General features: G+C 45.4%; 1 protein-coding gene and 1 non-coding gene across 2 annotated transcripts in view; one reads left to right on the top strand and one right to left on the bottom strand.

Moving 5' to 3' along the window:
• Positions 1-16,220, top strand: part of NPC1 (NPC intracellular cholesterol transporter 1) — a 40,555-nt gene that overhangs the window by 14,552 nt on the left and 9,783 nt on the right. The window contains exons 8-16 of the mRNA XM_077778162.1: positions 87-336; positions 2,764-2,837; positions 3,283-3,653; positions 5,140-5,366; positions 7,800-7,900; positions 10,614-10,716; positions 13,440-13,629; positions 14,061-14,243; positions 15,161-15,275. Coding sequence (XP_077634288.1) covers positions 87-336; positions 2,764-2,837; positions 3,283-3,653; positions 5,140-5,366; positions 7,800-7,900; positions 10,614-10,716; positions 13,440-13,629; positions 14,061-14,243; positions 15,161-15,275 — 1,614 coding nt within the window. The remainder of the gene's footprint in view (positions 1-86; positions 337-2,763; positions 2,838-3,282; positions 3,654-5,139; positions 5,367-7,799; positions 7,901-10,613; positions 10,717-13,439; positions 13,630-14,060; positions 14,244-15,160; positions 15,276-16,220) is intronic.
• On the bottom strand, positions 13,103-13,206 carry LOC144243228 (U6 spliceosomal RNA). Its single transcript, XR_013338576.1, has one exon. It is a non-coding gene; the product is annotated as a U6 spliceosomal RNA (small nuclear RNA).

Here is a 16,220-nt window from a genome sequence, read left to right as displayed (position 1 = left end):
CCTTATCACTAGGTTTAAATATAATTTAATACAAGCTTTGTAATTTTTGTTTGTAATTGAGATACTCAACCCCATCCTCCCTGCAGATCTTCCAGCCCATGGGATGGAGCCCATGAACAATGCCACCAAGGGCTGTGACGAGTCTGTGGATGAGGTCACGGGGCCGTGCAGCTGCCAGGACTGCTCCATCGTTTGTGGCCCCAAGCCCCAGCCCCCGCCCCCTCCTGTGCCCTGGAGAATCTTGGGCTTAGACGCCATGTACGTCATCATGTGGACCACCTACATGGCGTTTCTGCTCGTGTTTTTTGGAGCATTTTTTGCTCTGTGGTGCTACAGGTGAGCCATTTTATTTATTCCCCAGGGCGAGAAGAGCAAGATTATTCAAGTGGTACTTCCAGCTTAATGAAATCAAGAAACCAATATCACGTGAATACCACTCTCCATGAATTGCTTTTGGCTTGCAACTAGTAAACAATCAGAAGCCTGTTAGAACATGAAGTTGGTTTCATTGATTTGTTCAAAATGATGACTGATTTAAAGTACTGTGCATTAACCACCCATTCTTTTTTTTTTTAATGTTTTTTATTTATTTCTAGGAGAGAGAGAGAGAGAGAGACAGCGTGAGCAGGGGAGGATCAGAGAGAGGGGGAGTCACAGACTGAAACAGGCTTCAGGCTCTGAGCTGGCAGTCAGCACAGAGCCCGACGCAGGGCCCGAACCCACGAACTGCGAGATCATGACCTAAGCGAAAGTCGGACGCTTAACCGACTAAGCCACCCAGGTGCCCCTAACCACCCATTCTTTAACAGAAAGTCAGAGGAGCTGAATCTGATTCAAATCTAATTAAATGCAGTGCTTATAATCCTTTAATTTTCTGCACCTTGATAAGGACAATATATTTTCTTTAACTGGTTGTTTTGAAATAATGTTAGACTTACCACGAAGGTGCAAAAATGGTAGAAGTTCTTATATATCCTTTACCCAGCTTCCCCTATTGCTGTAACTTGCATCAGCCATACTATGTAATGATCAAAACCATGGAAATAATGGTATGGTCTGATTAGCTAAGCCACAAATTTTATTCAGATACCACCACCTTTTCCTCGGATACTCTTGTTCTGTTTTCGGACCCCACTCCTCTCTCACTTTTTGTTTACCATTCTCCCCCAGTCTGTGACAGGTCCTTGGTCTTTCCATTTCTTTTTATGGCCTTGACACTTTCGATACATACTGGCCAGTTATTTTGTAGAATATCCCTCCATTTGGCTTTATCTGATATTTTCTCATGATTAGATTGAGGTTATGTGTTTTTGACCAGAATATCACAGAATTGATATGTCCTTCTCAGGGTATAATACGTATCGCTGGTACCTGAGCTCAGTATGTCTTTTCCCTGGTGATGTTAACCTTGATCACCTGGTGAAGGACGTGAAAGTTACTGTTTCTCCCTTTGAGGTTGATAAATATCTTAGGAGAGATAGATCCAAACTCTGCTAATACTTTGTTTCTCCTCAAGCTGTCAGCCACTGATTTTAGCCTCCATTGGTGGATCTTGTCTACAGCAGTTACTACTGTGGTGTTTGCCGAGGGGCGATTTAGTGATTTTATAGTTCCCCTCGTTTCTTCTGCATTTACTATTAACACTTACTCTATATAGACTGTTAACCCTCTACTTATTTATTGAATTATATATATTTTTAATATATTTTTTAAATGTTTTATTTATTTCTGAGAGAGAGAGAGAGAGACAGTGTGAGCAGGGGAAGGTCAGAGAGAAAGAGGAAGACACAGAATCTGAAGCAGGCTCCAGACTCTGAGCTAGCTGTCAGCACAGAGCCCGACGCAGGGCTCAAACCCACGAACCGTGAGATTATGACCTGAGCCAAAGTCGGACGCTTAACTGACTGAGCCACCGAGGCACCCCTTACTCAATTATATTTACATCATGGACCTTTTTTAAAATTTTTGTGGGCTCAGTCCAATACTGTCATTGTTTCATTGCTCAGACCTTTCCAGTTTTGAGCATTGGGAGGACCTTCTGATTGACTACTCTGGCTTTTGTTTTTGTTTTGTTTTTTAACGTGTCCTCACCTTTCTAAAGCCCATTCTCATTTCTTGGAATCACAAAAAGCTCCAGGCTCATCTCATGTGTTCCCTGTGCCAGCCCTAGAATCCACCTCTTCTGCAAGGAGCCTTGGTTCCTTGTACTGGAGACTGATGTTAGGGTAATGTGGCTAATCATCTGGCTCCAGGCGCTAGATGTGGTTGTTGCTGCTGCACGGCAGTGTTCACTGTGTTCACGGAGAGAGACAGAGCGTGAGCGGGGTGGGACAGAGAGAAGACACAGAATCCGAAGCAGGCTCCAGGCTCTGAGCTGTCAGCACAGAGCCCACCATGGGGCTCAAACCCACGGACTCTGAGATCATGACCTGAGCCAAAGTCAGACACTTAACTGACAGAGCCACCCAGGCGCCCCAGTGTTCACTGTGTTTTTAAAGGATCTGAAGTTTTAAACATAAATGAAGGCCACAAGGTGAAATTATCCTTTATCAATTTGTTTTTAATACCATCTTGGATTTTTCTCCTGAGACTGGTGAGCAGGAGGACTTAGTGCAAGGGAACCTGGGGGGAAGAAGGCAGCAATTAGACTGGAAGGAACTAGGATGGAGCAGTGAGCTTATCATGGGTCTCCAGGACTGTCAGAGGAATGGCCTCCTTATGTCGAAAGTCCACTAATACTGCCTCTGTGCTTTTGTTTTTCAGAAAACGCTATTTTGTCTCCGAGTACACCCCCATTGATAGCAACATAGCTTTCTCTGTAAATGCCAGGGACAAAGGTAGGCAAATTTGTACTCAGATGGCTAGGATTATGTTTGTATGAGTGCACGTTTCCTCAGCAAATGTTCATGTGCTGTTCTGGGACAGGATAATTAGGGACTGGGGTAAGAGCTGTGGAGGGGCAGGCATAGCCACACAGGTGGATGTGAAGCACCTGGGACAGAGTGCTCAGAGGACTTTGCTTGTTGTGTGAGCATCGCTCCTCTGTGGGGTGGGATGGCAGGCACTGTCACCGTGGGCAGGCAAGGAAGATGGCTTCCTGAGCAGATAGGTGCTGGGGGCGGGGAATGCCGGGGGCCGGATCTCGTGCCATCCCTGGTGCGGCCACTATTCGCGGCCACTATTCCTGGCCCCTGCGGAAGTAGCTAACGCTTTCCCTGTTCCGACTTTCAGGAATGGCTTGGCTCTTAACCTCCACCCTCCCTTCCTCTCCCGCTCTTCCAGGAGAGGCGTCCTGCTGCGACGCGCTTGGTGCGGCATTTGAGGGCTGTTTGAAGCGGCTCTTCTCCCAGTGGGGTTCTTTCTGTGTCCGGAACCCAGGCTGCATCATCTTCTTCTCGGTGGCCTTCATTGCCGCCTGTTCTTCAGGCCTGGTGTTTGTGCGGGTCACAACCAATCCGGTGGACCTGTGGTCAGCCCCCAGCAGCCAGGCGCGCCTGGAGAAAGAGTACTTTGACACGCACTTTGGGCCTTTCTTCCGCACGGAGCAGCTCATCATCCAGGCCCCCCATACCAGTGCACACACTTACGAGCCATACCCCTCGGGGTCTGACGTGCCCTTCGGACCTCCACTTGACATCGAGATCTTGCACCAGGTAACGTGCTCTTAGCAGAAATCCATTCTGGGGAGCCGGGTGGTTTGTTTGCTGGCTTTGACATATTGACGGGTTCTACCTGATGTGGGCTTGGGGCTGAATGTGGCGATATATCTTGAAAATCTTAACAGTAAAAAGGTAAAGGTGCTTTTCATTTGCTTTTCATTTACTTTTCAGGAAAGTGAATGGTGGATGTCGAACTTCCTGAAAAATTGACCGTAGACTGCTTTTGTATTTCCTTCATATAGCAGGCCTTGCTTCTTTATTGAAATTGAGAGAAACGATTCTATTGAAGCAGAATGTATTTATGTTTTACCTTAGGAACTTATTAAATTTTTCCTTTGGCTATTGAAAGGTAATGTGCCAGGACCCAAAGGAATGAAGTCTCTTTAATGTTGTTCTGGGGGCCTAGGCAGGAGCTGCTGCTGGGCCCCCTGCAGGAATGAATTTATCATTTCCGGAAGGTGAGCCCCAGCCTGCATTTGGTAGCAGGTGCATTTGGAGAGATCCATCCCACTCTCTTACAGAGGCCTTTAAACCTTCCTGATCTCCCTTATCACACTTGACCTGAAGAACTCTATCTGTGAATAAATGGCATCCCGCTTGTTTTTTTAATGAACGGTTGCTCGATCACATGATTTTTCCTTTAAATATTGCTCTTGCCTACAGAAAGTCTGGTATCTTGAAAAACATCAAAATGGTCTCAAGACCTGAACAGAATCTTTTCTCCACTGAGTGACCATGTTGCTTTTTCTCAGCTTGTTGCAAAAGATGCACAACGTAGTCATTTACCTCCAGGAATGTATTCTCTGTTGGGAAATATGAGGATATACATAAATAATCCTAGTACAGCACAAGGCAGTAGGTGGCATTTTGTTAGTAAGAGGGGGTGTCGAGAGGCCCATGCAAACTGCCTCAGTCTCCCCTCTGTGGCCCTGTTATTACTGCAGAAGGGTAGAACGGGAGTTGTACATGTATCCTGCCCTGAGATCTGTCCTGATGTCAGAGTCCCTTCCCTGTCTCTCTGGACACCTCTCAAGAGGGTCTCCATCCCAGCTTGCTGTCTCTTAAGAGTGGGCCTTTGCTGTCATCCGATATTTAACCATAGCATGTCTTAGTCCTCTACCTTGTGTGAGGAAGGCTTTTCCACAAATAACTTTCAAAAAAAATTTTTTTTCAATGTTTATTTTATTTTTGAGAGAGACAGAGCATGAGTTGGGGAGGGGCAGAGAGAAAGGGAGACACAGAATCTGAAGCAGGCTCCTGCCTCCAAGCTGTCAGCACAGAGCCCGACGTGGGGCTCAAATCCACGAACCATGAGATCATGACCTGAGCCAAAGTCAGATGCTTAACCAACTGAGCCATCCAGACGCCCCTCCACAAATACTTTTTATCTTCTCACCTGTCAGGGCAGTAACAATTAGTCACAATCTGAGAGAAATCTGATGTGTTTCTGGGTTTGTTTACTTTTAAAATCTTCTTTCAGGTTCTTGACTTACAGATCGCCATCGAAAATATCACTGCATCTTACAACAATGAGACTGTGACACTTCAGGACATCTGCGTGGCCCCCCTCTCACCCTATAACAAGAATTGCACCATCCTGAGCGTGTTAAATTACTTCCAGAACAGCCATTCCATGCTGGACCGTAAAATAGGAGACGACTTCTTTGTGTATGCAGATTATCATACGCACTTGCTGTACTGTGTACGGTACGTGGCGGGAGACGGTCATCGCTCGGCCCACCTGCACGCCAGCACTTGCTGTTGCCGCACATGTTGTAGGTGCCAGAGACCTAGCAGTGAGCACGCAGAGGCACCTGCCCTGTGACGCGTGCGCTCTGATGGAGGGAGACCGAGGGTGAATAAATAGATACCTGTCCTGATGCCAGGTGGAAAGCAGAGCTCTGGAGAGATTAAGCCTGACGAGGAGATGGAAGGCATTGGGGGTGTGCTGCTTTAGGTGGTGAGGAGACCTGCAGACAGAAAGGAAAGGAGGGAGCCTGTGAATATTGGAGGGAAAGGTGTTTCGAGTAGACAGCCAGCAAGCACAAAGGCCCTGGGGTGGGAGCGCTCATGGAGCGTTCATGGTGTATAATCAGGGAGTGGCTGATTATATGGTGTATAATCAGCAAATGTGGGGGCGCCTGGGTGGCTTAGTCGGTTGAGCGTCCGACTTTCGCTTAGGNTAAAAAAAAAAATCAGCAAATGTGCCTGATTTGCTAACACATGATTGCATCTGCCCCACAGCCACTGGTCTCACAGTACAAGAATAGAAGCCTCTAGTGCTTTTTCTTGTCTTGCAAATATAAACTTCTACCATGGTGTCTAATTGTTTTTAAAAATGCTGTGTCCCCTTGAAGAGTGAAGGCAGGATTGGGGTGCAGTTCCGATTGGAGGGCACTGAGGCTGCTTCCCACTGGAGGCACGTCTGGCGGGGCAGGCGGCCTCTATCATGGGCACTAGCCACAGAGCATCTGTGCTCGGAGACCTGTGAGGTGGCCTGGTCCCCTAGCAGGGAGAACAGCCTGTGCTGGTGGGCCTGCTGTCCCTCAGGCCCTGAGCCGGCCTGGAGACCGTTGTTCATCCAGACGGCCACCGTGGCTGTTTTGTCACTATGGAGACAGAGAAATTATTCCTGGTCACTTGTGAGTGTGCTGTCAGCTAACCACACCTCAGGAGCCAGCTACTGTGACATCTGGTCTGGTTCTATTTTGGCTATGAGGGTGTGACTCTTGAGCCGAGTGAGCCTGGCTTACACGGATTCAAGGAGCTCACCTCTGAAAATCTGAGCTCCCCCATAAAACAGTAAGGGCACACCCAAATCCCCTACGCCAGCACTCTCCATAGGGTGGATGGTACAGGGCGGCCATGGGCAGTTTCACAACTGAAAAAAAAATAATATTGTTCAATTTTTATATTTAAAGAGAAAGCTGTTTACTTCCAGTCTTACAAAATGGAAGTTAACACAATTTTGACAGTGAGGGAGATGCGTGAGACTTGCGTTCTGTCCAGGGCGGGGTGTGGTTCAGATCAGTGCAGAAGCGCTGCCTGGGCCACTTCGTGCCCATGTGTGGCTCTGTGTGCTGCATGGTTGCCCTTCCGTGTCTCCCGTTCTCACCTCCCTCCTCACCCTCCAGCTCTGTGCGGGCTTTTGCCCTGGAGGTCCTGCGGGAGCGGCATGCCGGGTGCCCCCAGAACCGAGCACAGATCTCCTGTCCCCAGACCCCTGTGTCGTGTGATGGCACCTGTGTCGGCTTCAGGCCGTACCTCTGCATCCTTCCCCATTGCCCGCCTTGCATAATTCTTAGAGATTTTAATTTGGATGAGCTCTCAAGTCCGATGTGCGGGACGATGGGGCTTGGCCTCTGACTGCGTCCCTGCAGCCTGTTTGCCCCAAGCAGGTGATCCAACCCCTCAGGACCTGGGTCCATCAGCCGTGGGCTTGGAAGAGCCGTGGTTCGGGTTCTGTGTGAGACCTGCACACGTGTCCTTGCTTAGGATGTGTCCTGAGGTGCGGGTTCCTCCACTGGCTGTCGTCACTGCTCTGCCCTCGTCTGGGCCCTTGCACAGACCTCCCGACAGTCTGGGGGCTCTCCCTCCCCTTTCTTTCCCACCTCTGGACCTTCTTCCACTTTGCCACCTGGGTCCTCTTTGTAAAACAACAGCTCATGACACCCTTTTTTTCATTGTCTGTCCCTCCCTCTTTCCAGCCCCGTCCCTTCCCTCTGAAGTCCTCCCCTCTGTGGGTGCCCCGTGCTCTCCACAGGACTTGGTGTGGCTCCTCACACAGCCATCCTGCTGCTCTCTTCCCGCACACGCCTGCTCTCCCGCTTTCGGTGGCAGTTTCCTCTGTGTGTTAGTGCTCCCTCCCCAGTGCTCCATGCACCGTGTGACATCCCGTCCCGTGGCGCCATGCCTGTGCACTAATGACCACGTCGTGCTATATTTGTGTGCCTCTCACTCAGCAGCTCTGAGCTCCCAAAGGCAAGTGCCAAGCCGCATTATTCACTTGCGGAGCCACAGAGCCCACGTCATGCTTAGGATATCGTCGGCCTCTTTAACTGTTTGTCTGCAGATGTTTAGGTCTCTGTGATGTCTTGAGGCTTGTTGTAATTGGGAGCTGTTTTCTACACTTCTTCTCAGGGCTCCTGCCTCTCTGAACGATACCAGTTTGCTCCATGATCCTTGCCTGGGTACGTTCGGTGGGCCAGTGTTCCCGTGGCTTGTGTTGGGAGGCTATGATGGTAAGTAAGAGAAGCTTCTCCTTTTCCCATTAGATGAAGTGGTCTTGGTTCCGTCACTAGCAGTCAAGTGCTGATTATGAAGATTTCATAAATTGAGCAGTCTTATTAATTCCTTATCTCTTAAATCCCAAGTACATTCTCTCTCTGGGCTTTGGCTTTGGGTTTTGTTCTGGATTTAAAAGAAGTGGATGGTGTTAGTCTTCTTAAGGTCACAGTTTGGGAAGCTGTCGAAAGCTAGAGACCCTTCCCCAGATTTATGCAGCTGTGCCCTCCACGTTATTCATTGTTCAGTGTCAAGGCATTTGTGGAACCCTTGAAGCTCATCCTCAGAACCCTCAGGGAGTCCATGGACCTCAGGTTAAGAACGTCTGTAATGGAAGAGAAATAATATGCGAGGCGTGGGGAAAAAGAAACAAAAGTAATCTGGTTCTTTCTCCCAAACCAGTTGGTTGAGGATTGAGACACTCTTGTAAGGGGAGGGGCAGTTGGTTTGCTCATTACTGGTTCCATTGGCACTTGGAACGGACTGTACCAGCTATGATGGGGTAATGATTCAGGTGACACCTTTGGCTTCCGAAGCCAAAATAGGCAGTTGAACAGGTTTTTCTTCAGCCCACGGAAGAGGCCAAATAGATGTTGTTCTCCTTGCTGATGGGAAGGGAGAGGATGTGTCTGTATTTAAATTTTCCTCACCTCATAAAATGTTATTTCCGATTAATGGGGAAAGGATAGTGTCGCCAACTGGCAAGCCACAGCCATCAAAATTAGACTTGATCTCTTATTCCTTCTATCCAAATAAACTTCAAGTATATAAGAAGTAAAACTTACTAAATATAAGAAGTACAACTTATTTTTTAAGAAGTAAAACTTATTAAAGATCTAGAAGAAGATATAGAAGAAAATTTTTAAGTAATTTTTAAATGGAGACGGCATTTCTAAGCAAGACATAAAACCCAGAAGCCACAAAAGGAAACAATGAATTTCACTACATAAGAATTTAAAATTCTGGGGTGCCTGGGTGGCTCAGTCATTTAAGCATCTGACTCCTGATTTTAGCTCAGGTCACAATCTGAAGGTTACTGAGATTGAGCCACCCCTGCGCTGACACCACAGAGCCTACCTGAGATTTTCTCTCTCCCTCTCTTTCTGCCCCACGCCCTCCCTCGGTAAATAAACATTAAAAAAAAAAAAAAAAAGTGTTTTTCTTCCATTACCAGATGCAAATCAGCACTTTTTTTTTAATTCCTATGTGGAAAACAAACATCATAAAGTTAAAAAGAAAAAGAAAGAAAGCAACAAACCAGATGGGGTAAAATCAGTATACATAACAGTGTGTCCTTAATATATGAAGGGCTCTAGGGGGTTCCTCAGTCACTTAAGTGTCTGACTTTGGCTCAGATCATGATCTCACAGTTTGTGAGTTCGAGCCCCTCATTGGGCTCTACTCTGACAGTTCAGAGCCTGGAGCCTACTTCAAATTCTGTGTCTCCCTGTCACCCTCTCTGCCTCTCCCCTGCTTGTGCTCTGTCTCTCTCAAAAATAAATAAACTTAAAAAATATATATATTATATGTATGTGTACATGAAGGGCTCTTGTGAAAAAAAGGAAAGGTAAACAAAAGAAAAGTGGGCAAAGCTATATGAAAGTTAACAAAAGAAATAAATACAAATGGCTGCTAATTATATGGGGAAAATGCTCATCTCACTCCTAGATAGTGAAATGCATCTCACTTCAGTCTTTTCCCCCTAACAGAGAGGCAAAGACATAAGAGTTTGATAAAACCCACATTTGATAAAACTTGTGAGTGAACGTGGGGTGCAGGGGACCCCAGTGTTACTGGAAGTGTATATGGCTCCTAGAATAGAATGTATGCTCCAGGAAGGCAGGGTTTTCCTCTTTCATTCACTGGTTTATATCCACGGTACCTAAAATAATGCCTGGCACAAAGCAGGGTCTCAGTAAATATTTTGTTAAATAAAGAAATGGAAAAAACAGGATAGCCTCTTTGGAGGGCATTTTGGGGGAATTTGTCAAAATTAGAATTGCACATACTTTTTGATTCAGTGGTTGTACTTGTAAGAATTGATTCTGCAAATATGTATGTTACGCATGAAAAATATCAGAGTGTTCTTTGTAGTATGTTTATAATTTTAAAAATTGCGGAAAATGTCCATCAATTGGAGATTGGTTAAGCTATACTAGAAAATACAATACAGTAGAGAAAAGAATAAGGAAGCTCTTTATATCCTAAAATGGAGCCATCGCCAAGACACAAATTAAAAACGTCATGTGCAGAACAGCGTGTCACCATAATAATACGAAAGAAAGGAAAGAATACAGGTGCGTGCCTGTGCATGCGTGGAGCGTCTCTGGGAAGTAGGTCAGGTGGCCACAGTGTGGGGAGGAGAACTAAGGACTGAGGGATGAGAGACACTGAGCACCTTTCTGCTCTGCTTGAAATGTTTACCATGCATGTGCTGTTTGGTTAAAGAAAGAAGTGACCCTTCCTGCATGAAACTATCTACACCAGATAACAGCGTCCTTTTTATTCATTAACTGAGCTCTGTAGACACTGTGTCAGTGAACTTGTGATTTGTTTTTAGAGCACAGTCTACAGCCCCTGTGAGAAATCAGTCACCCAGCTGTTGTGTGATTTCCTTTCATGTCTAATTTCCTACATGCTTCTTCTTAATGTCACGTTTTTCCTTTCCAGATCAAAACTATAATAATGCCACGGCCCTTGTGATTACCTTTCCCGTCAATAATTACTATAATGATACAGAGAAGCTGCAGAGGGCCCAGGCCTGGGAAAAAGAGTGAGTTGCTGTCTTTGTCATGTGGGAAGTTGGGTGCTAACAGAACGCACTTAAACCACAGTTGGCTCAATTATAACCAACGTCAGGTCTAAATTAGTCATTTTTTTATTTGGTACTAATGATGTTAAAAAAATATTGGTGTATTTATACACATCGTTTGAATCAGTATCCCTGCACTGGAATGCAAACGTTTTATGCAAAAATGTTCCCTGCACCCCTTTCTCCTAGCAAACACCGGGAGCAAGCTGGATGTACATTCGTGGGGAACACGCACAGTAGGAAATCATGCAGTCATTAAAGATAGGCAAATAAGTGGTTCCAGATGTAGGACACAAAAGCTGCAATCAGCATGGTTAGGCAGATATATGCTTTCCATGCTGTCCATCCCTGGAAACAATATGAAGCAAGGGGCCGGGAACTTGTTGACTATTTGTAACCCCTACAGAATAGGAACAGAGAATGGGATTTTTGACTCTTTATGTTTTCCAGTGCCTTTTTTTTCCCTAACACCTTTGTTGGAATATAAATCCTATGCCATACATTTCACCCATTAAAAGTGTGTAATTCAGGAGCTTTTGGTGTATTCACAGATACCTGCAACTGTCACCACAGCGAATTTTAGAATCTTTTTTTAATCTCAAAAAGAAACCCCCATCTCCTTTAGCTGTCACCCCTACCCCCCCATCCCCAGCCTCTCACCTCCCAGCCCTGTGCAAACATTAATCTGTTTTCTGTCTCCATACATTTTTGTATTCTGGATTTTTACATGAAGGGAAGAATATGTGGACTTCTGTGTCTGGATTCTGGCACTTAGCGTGTTTCTAAGGTTCATCCAAGTGGTAACATGGATCAGCACCTCATCCCTTTTTATGGCTGTGTACTGCTTCATCCTATGGATATGCCACATTTGTATCCACTTATCATTTGATGCACTTTTGGGTGGTTCCTACCTTTTTGGCCATTAGGAATAATGCTGCTGTAGACCTCCATATTCAAGTTTCGTGTGAGCTTCTATGTTTTCATTTCTTTTGGATGTACACCCCAGAGTAGAATTGCTGGGTCATAATGGTGATTCTTTGAAGAACTGCCAGACTGCTTTCCATGGTGGCTGCACCATTTTACATTCTACCAGCAGTGTGAGTTCTGATTTCCCCATGTCCTCGCCAATATTTGTTATCTGACCTTTTGAGTCTAGCCGTCTTTGTGGGTGTGAAGTGGTATCTCATTGTAGTTTTGATTTGCATTTCCCTGAAGGCTAATGATTTCAAGCATCTTTTTTGGTGCTTATTGGCCATTTGTATAACTTCCTTCAAGAAATGTCTATTCCTATCTTTTGCCCATTTTTAACTGGATTATTTGTATTTTTATTATTAAATTGTAAGCATTCTTATGTATTCTACAAGCCTACTATCAGCTCTATGATTTCTGGGTATTTGCTCCCAGTCTTTGGCTTGTTTTTTTTTTGTTTTGTTTTGTTTTGTTTTCTTGATGGTGTCTACTGAAGCACAAGTGTTTAGTTTTGAAGTCTAGTTTTTCTAGTTTTTTGTTGTTCATACTCTCAGTGTCCTATCTGAGAAACCATTGCCCAATCCAAGGACATGGAGATTTATGCCTGGTTTGTTTGTTTATGTGTATTTATAATTTTTGAGAAAGAGAGAAAGACAGTGCAAGCAGGAAAGGGGCAGAGAGAGAGGGAGACACAGAATTGGAAGCAGGCTCCAGGCTCTGAACTAACAGCACAGAGCCCGATGTGGGGCTCAAACTCATGGACTGTGAGATCATGACTTGAGCTGAGGTTGGACGCTTACCAGACTGAGCCTCCCAGGTGCCCCTAGAGTTTTATATTTTTAGCTCTCACCTTTAGTTCTTTGATCCATTTGAGTTAATTTTCTTTATGTAACATGAGGGGAGAGTTTAATTTCATTCTTTTTTTGCATGTTGCTATCCAGTCATCCCAGACCATTTGTTGAATAGATTATTCTTTCTCTCATTGGATAGTCTTACCATCTTGTCAATATTAGGTGACCACAGATACCTGGTTTATTTCTGGACTCTGAGTTGTATGCCTCGGATCTTGAATTGTTATGTCTGTCCTTATGCTGACACCACACTGTCTTGACTACTGTTTAGTAGAAAAGTGTGAAATCGAGAAGTGTATGTCCTCCACCTCTGTCCTTCTTTGAAAAACAAGGGGTTGCCTCTTCTGGGCACTTTGCAAATCCGTGTGAATTTTAGAATCAGCTTATCAGCTGAGGCTCATAGGGATTGCATTGAATCTGTAAATCAGCTTTTAAAAGTTTGTTCCACGAGCGTATGTCTTTATCATAATATACTTTATGTAGAAATCTTTTTTAGTGAAAAAGAGAGCATGAACCACCTTTTTAATTTTTTAACGGAACACTTCATGAATTTGCTTATCAGCTTTGCTCAGGGCCCATGTTGATCTTTTCTGGTTCATTCCAGTTTTAGTATATGTGGTGCCAAAGCCAAACCCTGTGAACCAACTTTTAAACTTGTTCTAAACGATTCAAGTGGTAGAAACTTCAGCATGTCTGGAATTTTGTACTCTGGGGTGTCTCACCTTCTAGTCTCCAGTGTAGAAAATTCTGATGTGGACACAGGTTAAGTAAACGTGATTTTTGTGTCATAGAAGTTGGGAAGAAGTTTCTCACTTAGCTGTCACTGAGCTTTAACTAAAAATATAAAATTTGCTCACTCTTTAGGTTTATTAATTTTGTGAAAAACTACGAGAATCCAAATCTGACCATTTCTTTCACTACCGAGCGAAGTATTGAAGACGAACTAAATCGTGAAAGTAACGGTGACATTTTCACTGTTATAATCAGCTATGCCATCATGTTTCTGTACATCTCCATAGCCTTGGGGCACATCAAAAGCTGTAGCAGTCTTCTAGTAAGTGGTGTGTGTGTGTGTGTCTTTGTTGGAAAGAAATGGCCGTGCATAGCATGATGTCTTATTTTTGCCTCTACTTAATCATAATTTATTTTGTTCAAAACTATTGTACATTCCCCTGTGTTTTAATTGTATGTAACATTTTTGTTTCCTGCATCTGTTTTCTCCAGTTCCAAGCCTTCGGTTTATTTTAAACTTACAATGTATTTCCCACAATCCAGTTTTTTCTAATTTGTCCATGCCATCAGCTAAGAACGGTCGCCCGTAAAACATGTTGTTAGGGAAGACCTAGAATATTTCTCATTTCTTCTCTCGAACTCAGGACTTTTAACTCCAAATCAGTTATACCCAAAAAGAGGTAAAACGTGAGGACCTTTTGGTCCTAAGACGAATGGTACTCTGACAGTTTGTGTCTTTGTCGCATGTCTCAGGTGGACTCTAAAATCTCCCTCGGCATCGCGGGGATCCTCATTGTGCTGAGCTCAGTGGCGTGCTCATTGGGCATCTTCAGCTACATTGGGATCCCCCTCACCCTCATTGTGATCGAAGTCATCCCATTCCTGGTGCTGGCTGTTGGGGTGGACAACATCTTCATTCTGGTCCAGGCCTACCAGGTATGTTTTCAGAGTCTCACAGAGCTGGGCATCTGACCAAGAACTGGGCTCCGTTCGTGGCTCTCCAGTTACATGCGGAGTATTTGCGAGGGTGGACGACAAGGAGGCTTTGTTTCCTTTTCTCTGTGTTGCCGATTGGTGTCCATATCTTGTTTGGGGCATTTCAAGACCAAGATGTTCACCCTTCTCTTTGGTTGGTGAAAAAGATACAAAATGAAAATTCATGTTTTAAGTACGTATGTAAAAAAGGGCTCTCATGCTTGTGGAGAGTATTTTGGACGTGACTGTTATTAAAATCTCCAATAGTGTAAAAGAATCAAAGATTTGTCAGAAATGCCCGCTGATGGAGAAAATGGTCTCAGTCCATTTATTCTGTCCCAGTCCCCTTACTTGAAGACTCAGTGGCATGTAAGATTGTCGGGAATGGTCCAGCCACCTGCAGCCTACATTCCATGTGTTTTCTTGATAAGATGCTAAGTCTCTCCTTGAGCTTCTCACCTGTTACCTAGTGCAGGGGTTTAGTAATACCCAGATGAATTATCATGACAAGTTGTGGGTCTCCCATAAAATTTTATGTACAATAGAAGCTACTAGGGGCGCCGGGGTGGCTCAGTCGATTAAGTGTCCAGCTTCAGCTCAGGTCATGATCTTGCAGTTTGTGAGTTCAAGCCCCGTGTCAGGCTCTGTATTAACAGCTCAGAGCCTGGAGCCTGTTTCAGATTCTGTGTCTCCTCTCTCAGTCCCTCCCCCACCCACCCCTGTCTGTGTCTCTCTTTCAAAAAATAAATAAACATTAAAAAAAAAAAACTACTAATCATTCTTCTTTACCAGGAGTTAAAGCAGCAAAGAGGTGGTGGTGTTATTTAGAAATTTTAACGGCCCTTATTTTGTTTTGTGTGTGTGTGTTTTTTTTTAAGCGAGATGAACGTCTTCAAGGAGAGACTCTGGATCAGCAGCTGGGCAGGGTCCTAGGAGAAGTGGCTCCTAGTATGTTCCTGTCCTCCTTTTCAGAGGCAGTGGCATTTTTCTTAGGTAATCACTCTCTGAATTCTACCAGTCCTACAGTTTTCTGAGCCTGGGAGTAGAAGGATCTGGGCTGCTTGCTTGCTTGAGCTTTATTCTGTAACCGGAAAGCAGCAGAGCAGGCCACGGGGAAAACTGCTGGCCGTATCTGGGGTGTCGTTCTGGAAGCGTCCTCTTGCCCCTGGTGTTTCAGGACAGTGTTGATGTTGGGGTCTGGGGTGACAGGTACCTGGAACTCCTCTGCTGCTCCCCCTTTTTGGCACCTGTGGCCAATGTTGATCTGTGAAAAGGGCATTCTCACAGAGCCACACGGCACTCCAGAGTCCATGGCCGGTGGCCTGCAGCGTTCCCCCAGACAGCCTTCCACCTCTGTGCCCACAGAGCACTGGGGCACACGGGTGCACGGGCCGCTCCCCACTGTAGGCCAACAAGCTGCAGCAAAAGCCAGCGCTTTCAGGTTTCTTTCCTATGGAGAAGTCACCAGCCAGCCTTACTGGCAGGGCCACCTGCCCCTGTCTCTGCTGTGCAGTGACAGTAGGACGAGAAAACTGAGCGCATCTCTGAGCAGGAGGCTAGATTAGAATTGCCCCATGAGTCCAGAGAGAGATACGATTTGTAGGTCACAAATGGAAACGCCTCCTTGGGCTACAGGGTCACCATACATGGGGCTGTTTGTTGGAGGGTCACTGAAGGTAGCCGTCTTTCAAGTCAGACACGCTAGTAGGCTGTTCTCTCCCACAAAGCAACGCACTTTGCCTCCTGCGGCCCTTATACTTCCTCTTGACGGATATAGGTGCAACGATAGTTATTTGCTCTTCTTCCCCTTTTTTCAGCAAATCAGCGCAACTGCGATGGTAATAGACACTGTGCCTCAAGGCTGGAGTGACTCTGGGGGACAGTAGGAGCAGTGGGGTTGTGGCACGCAGAGGGCACAGGTCTAAAACAGGCAGTTAC

Source organism: Crocuta crocuta, unplaced genomic scaffold, assembly GCF_008692635.1.
Source record: "Crocuta crocuta isolate KB4526 unplaced genomic scaffold, BGI_CrCroc_1.0 scaffold26, whole genome shotgun sequence".
NCBI classification, from domain to species: domain Eukaryota; kingdom Metazoa; phylum Chordata; class Mammalia; order Carnivora; family Hyaenidae; genus Crocuta; species Crocuta crocuta.
This window is presented reverse-complemented; position numbering and strand designations above follow the sequence as displayed.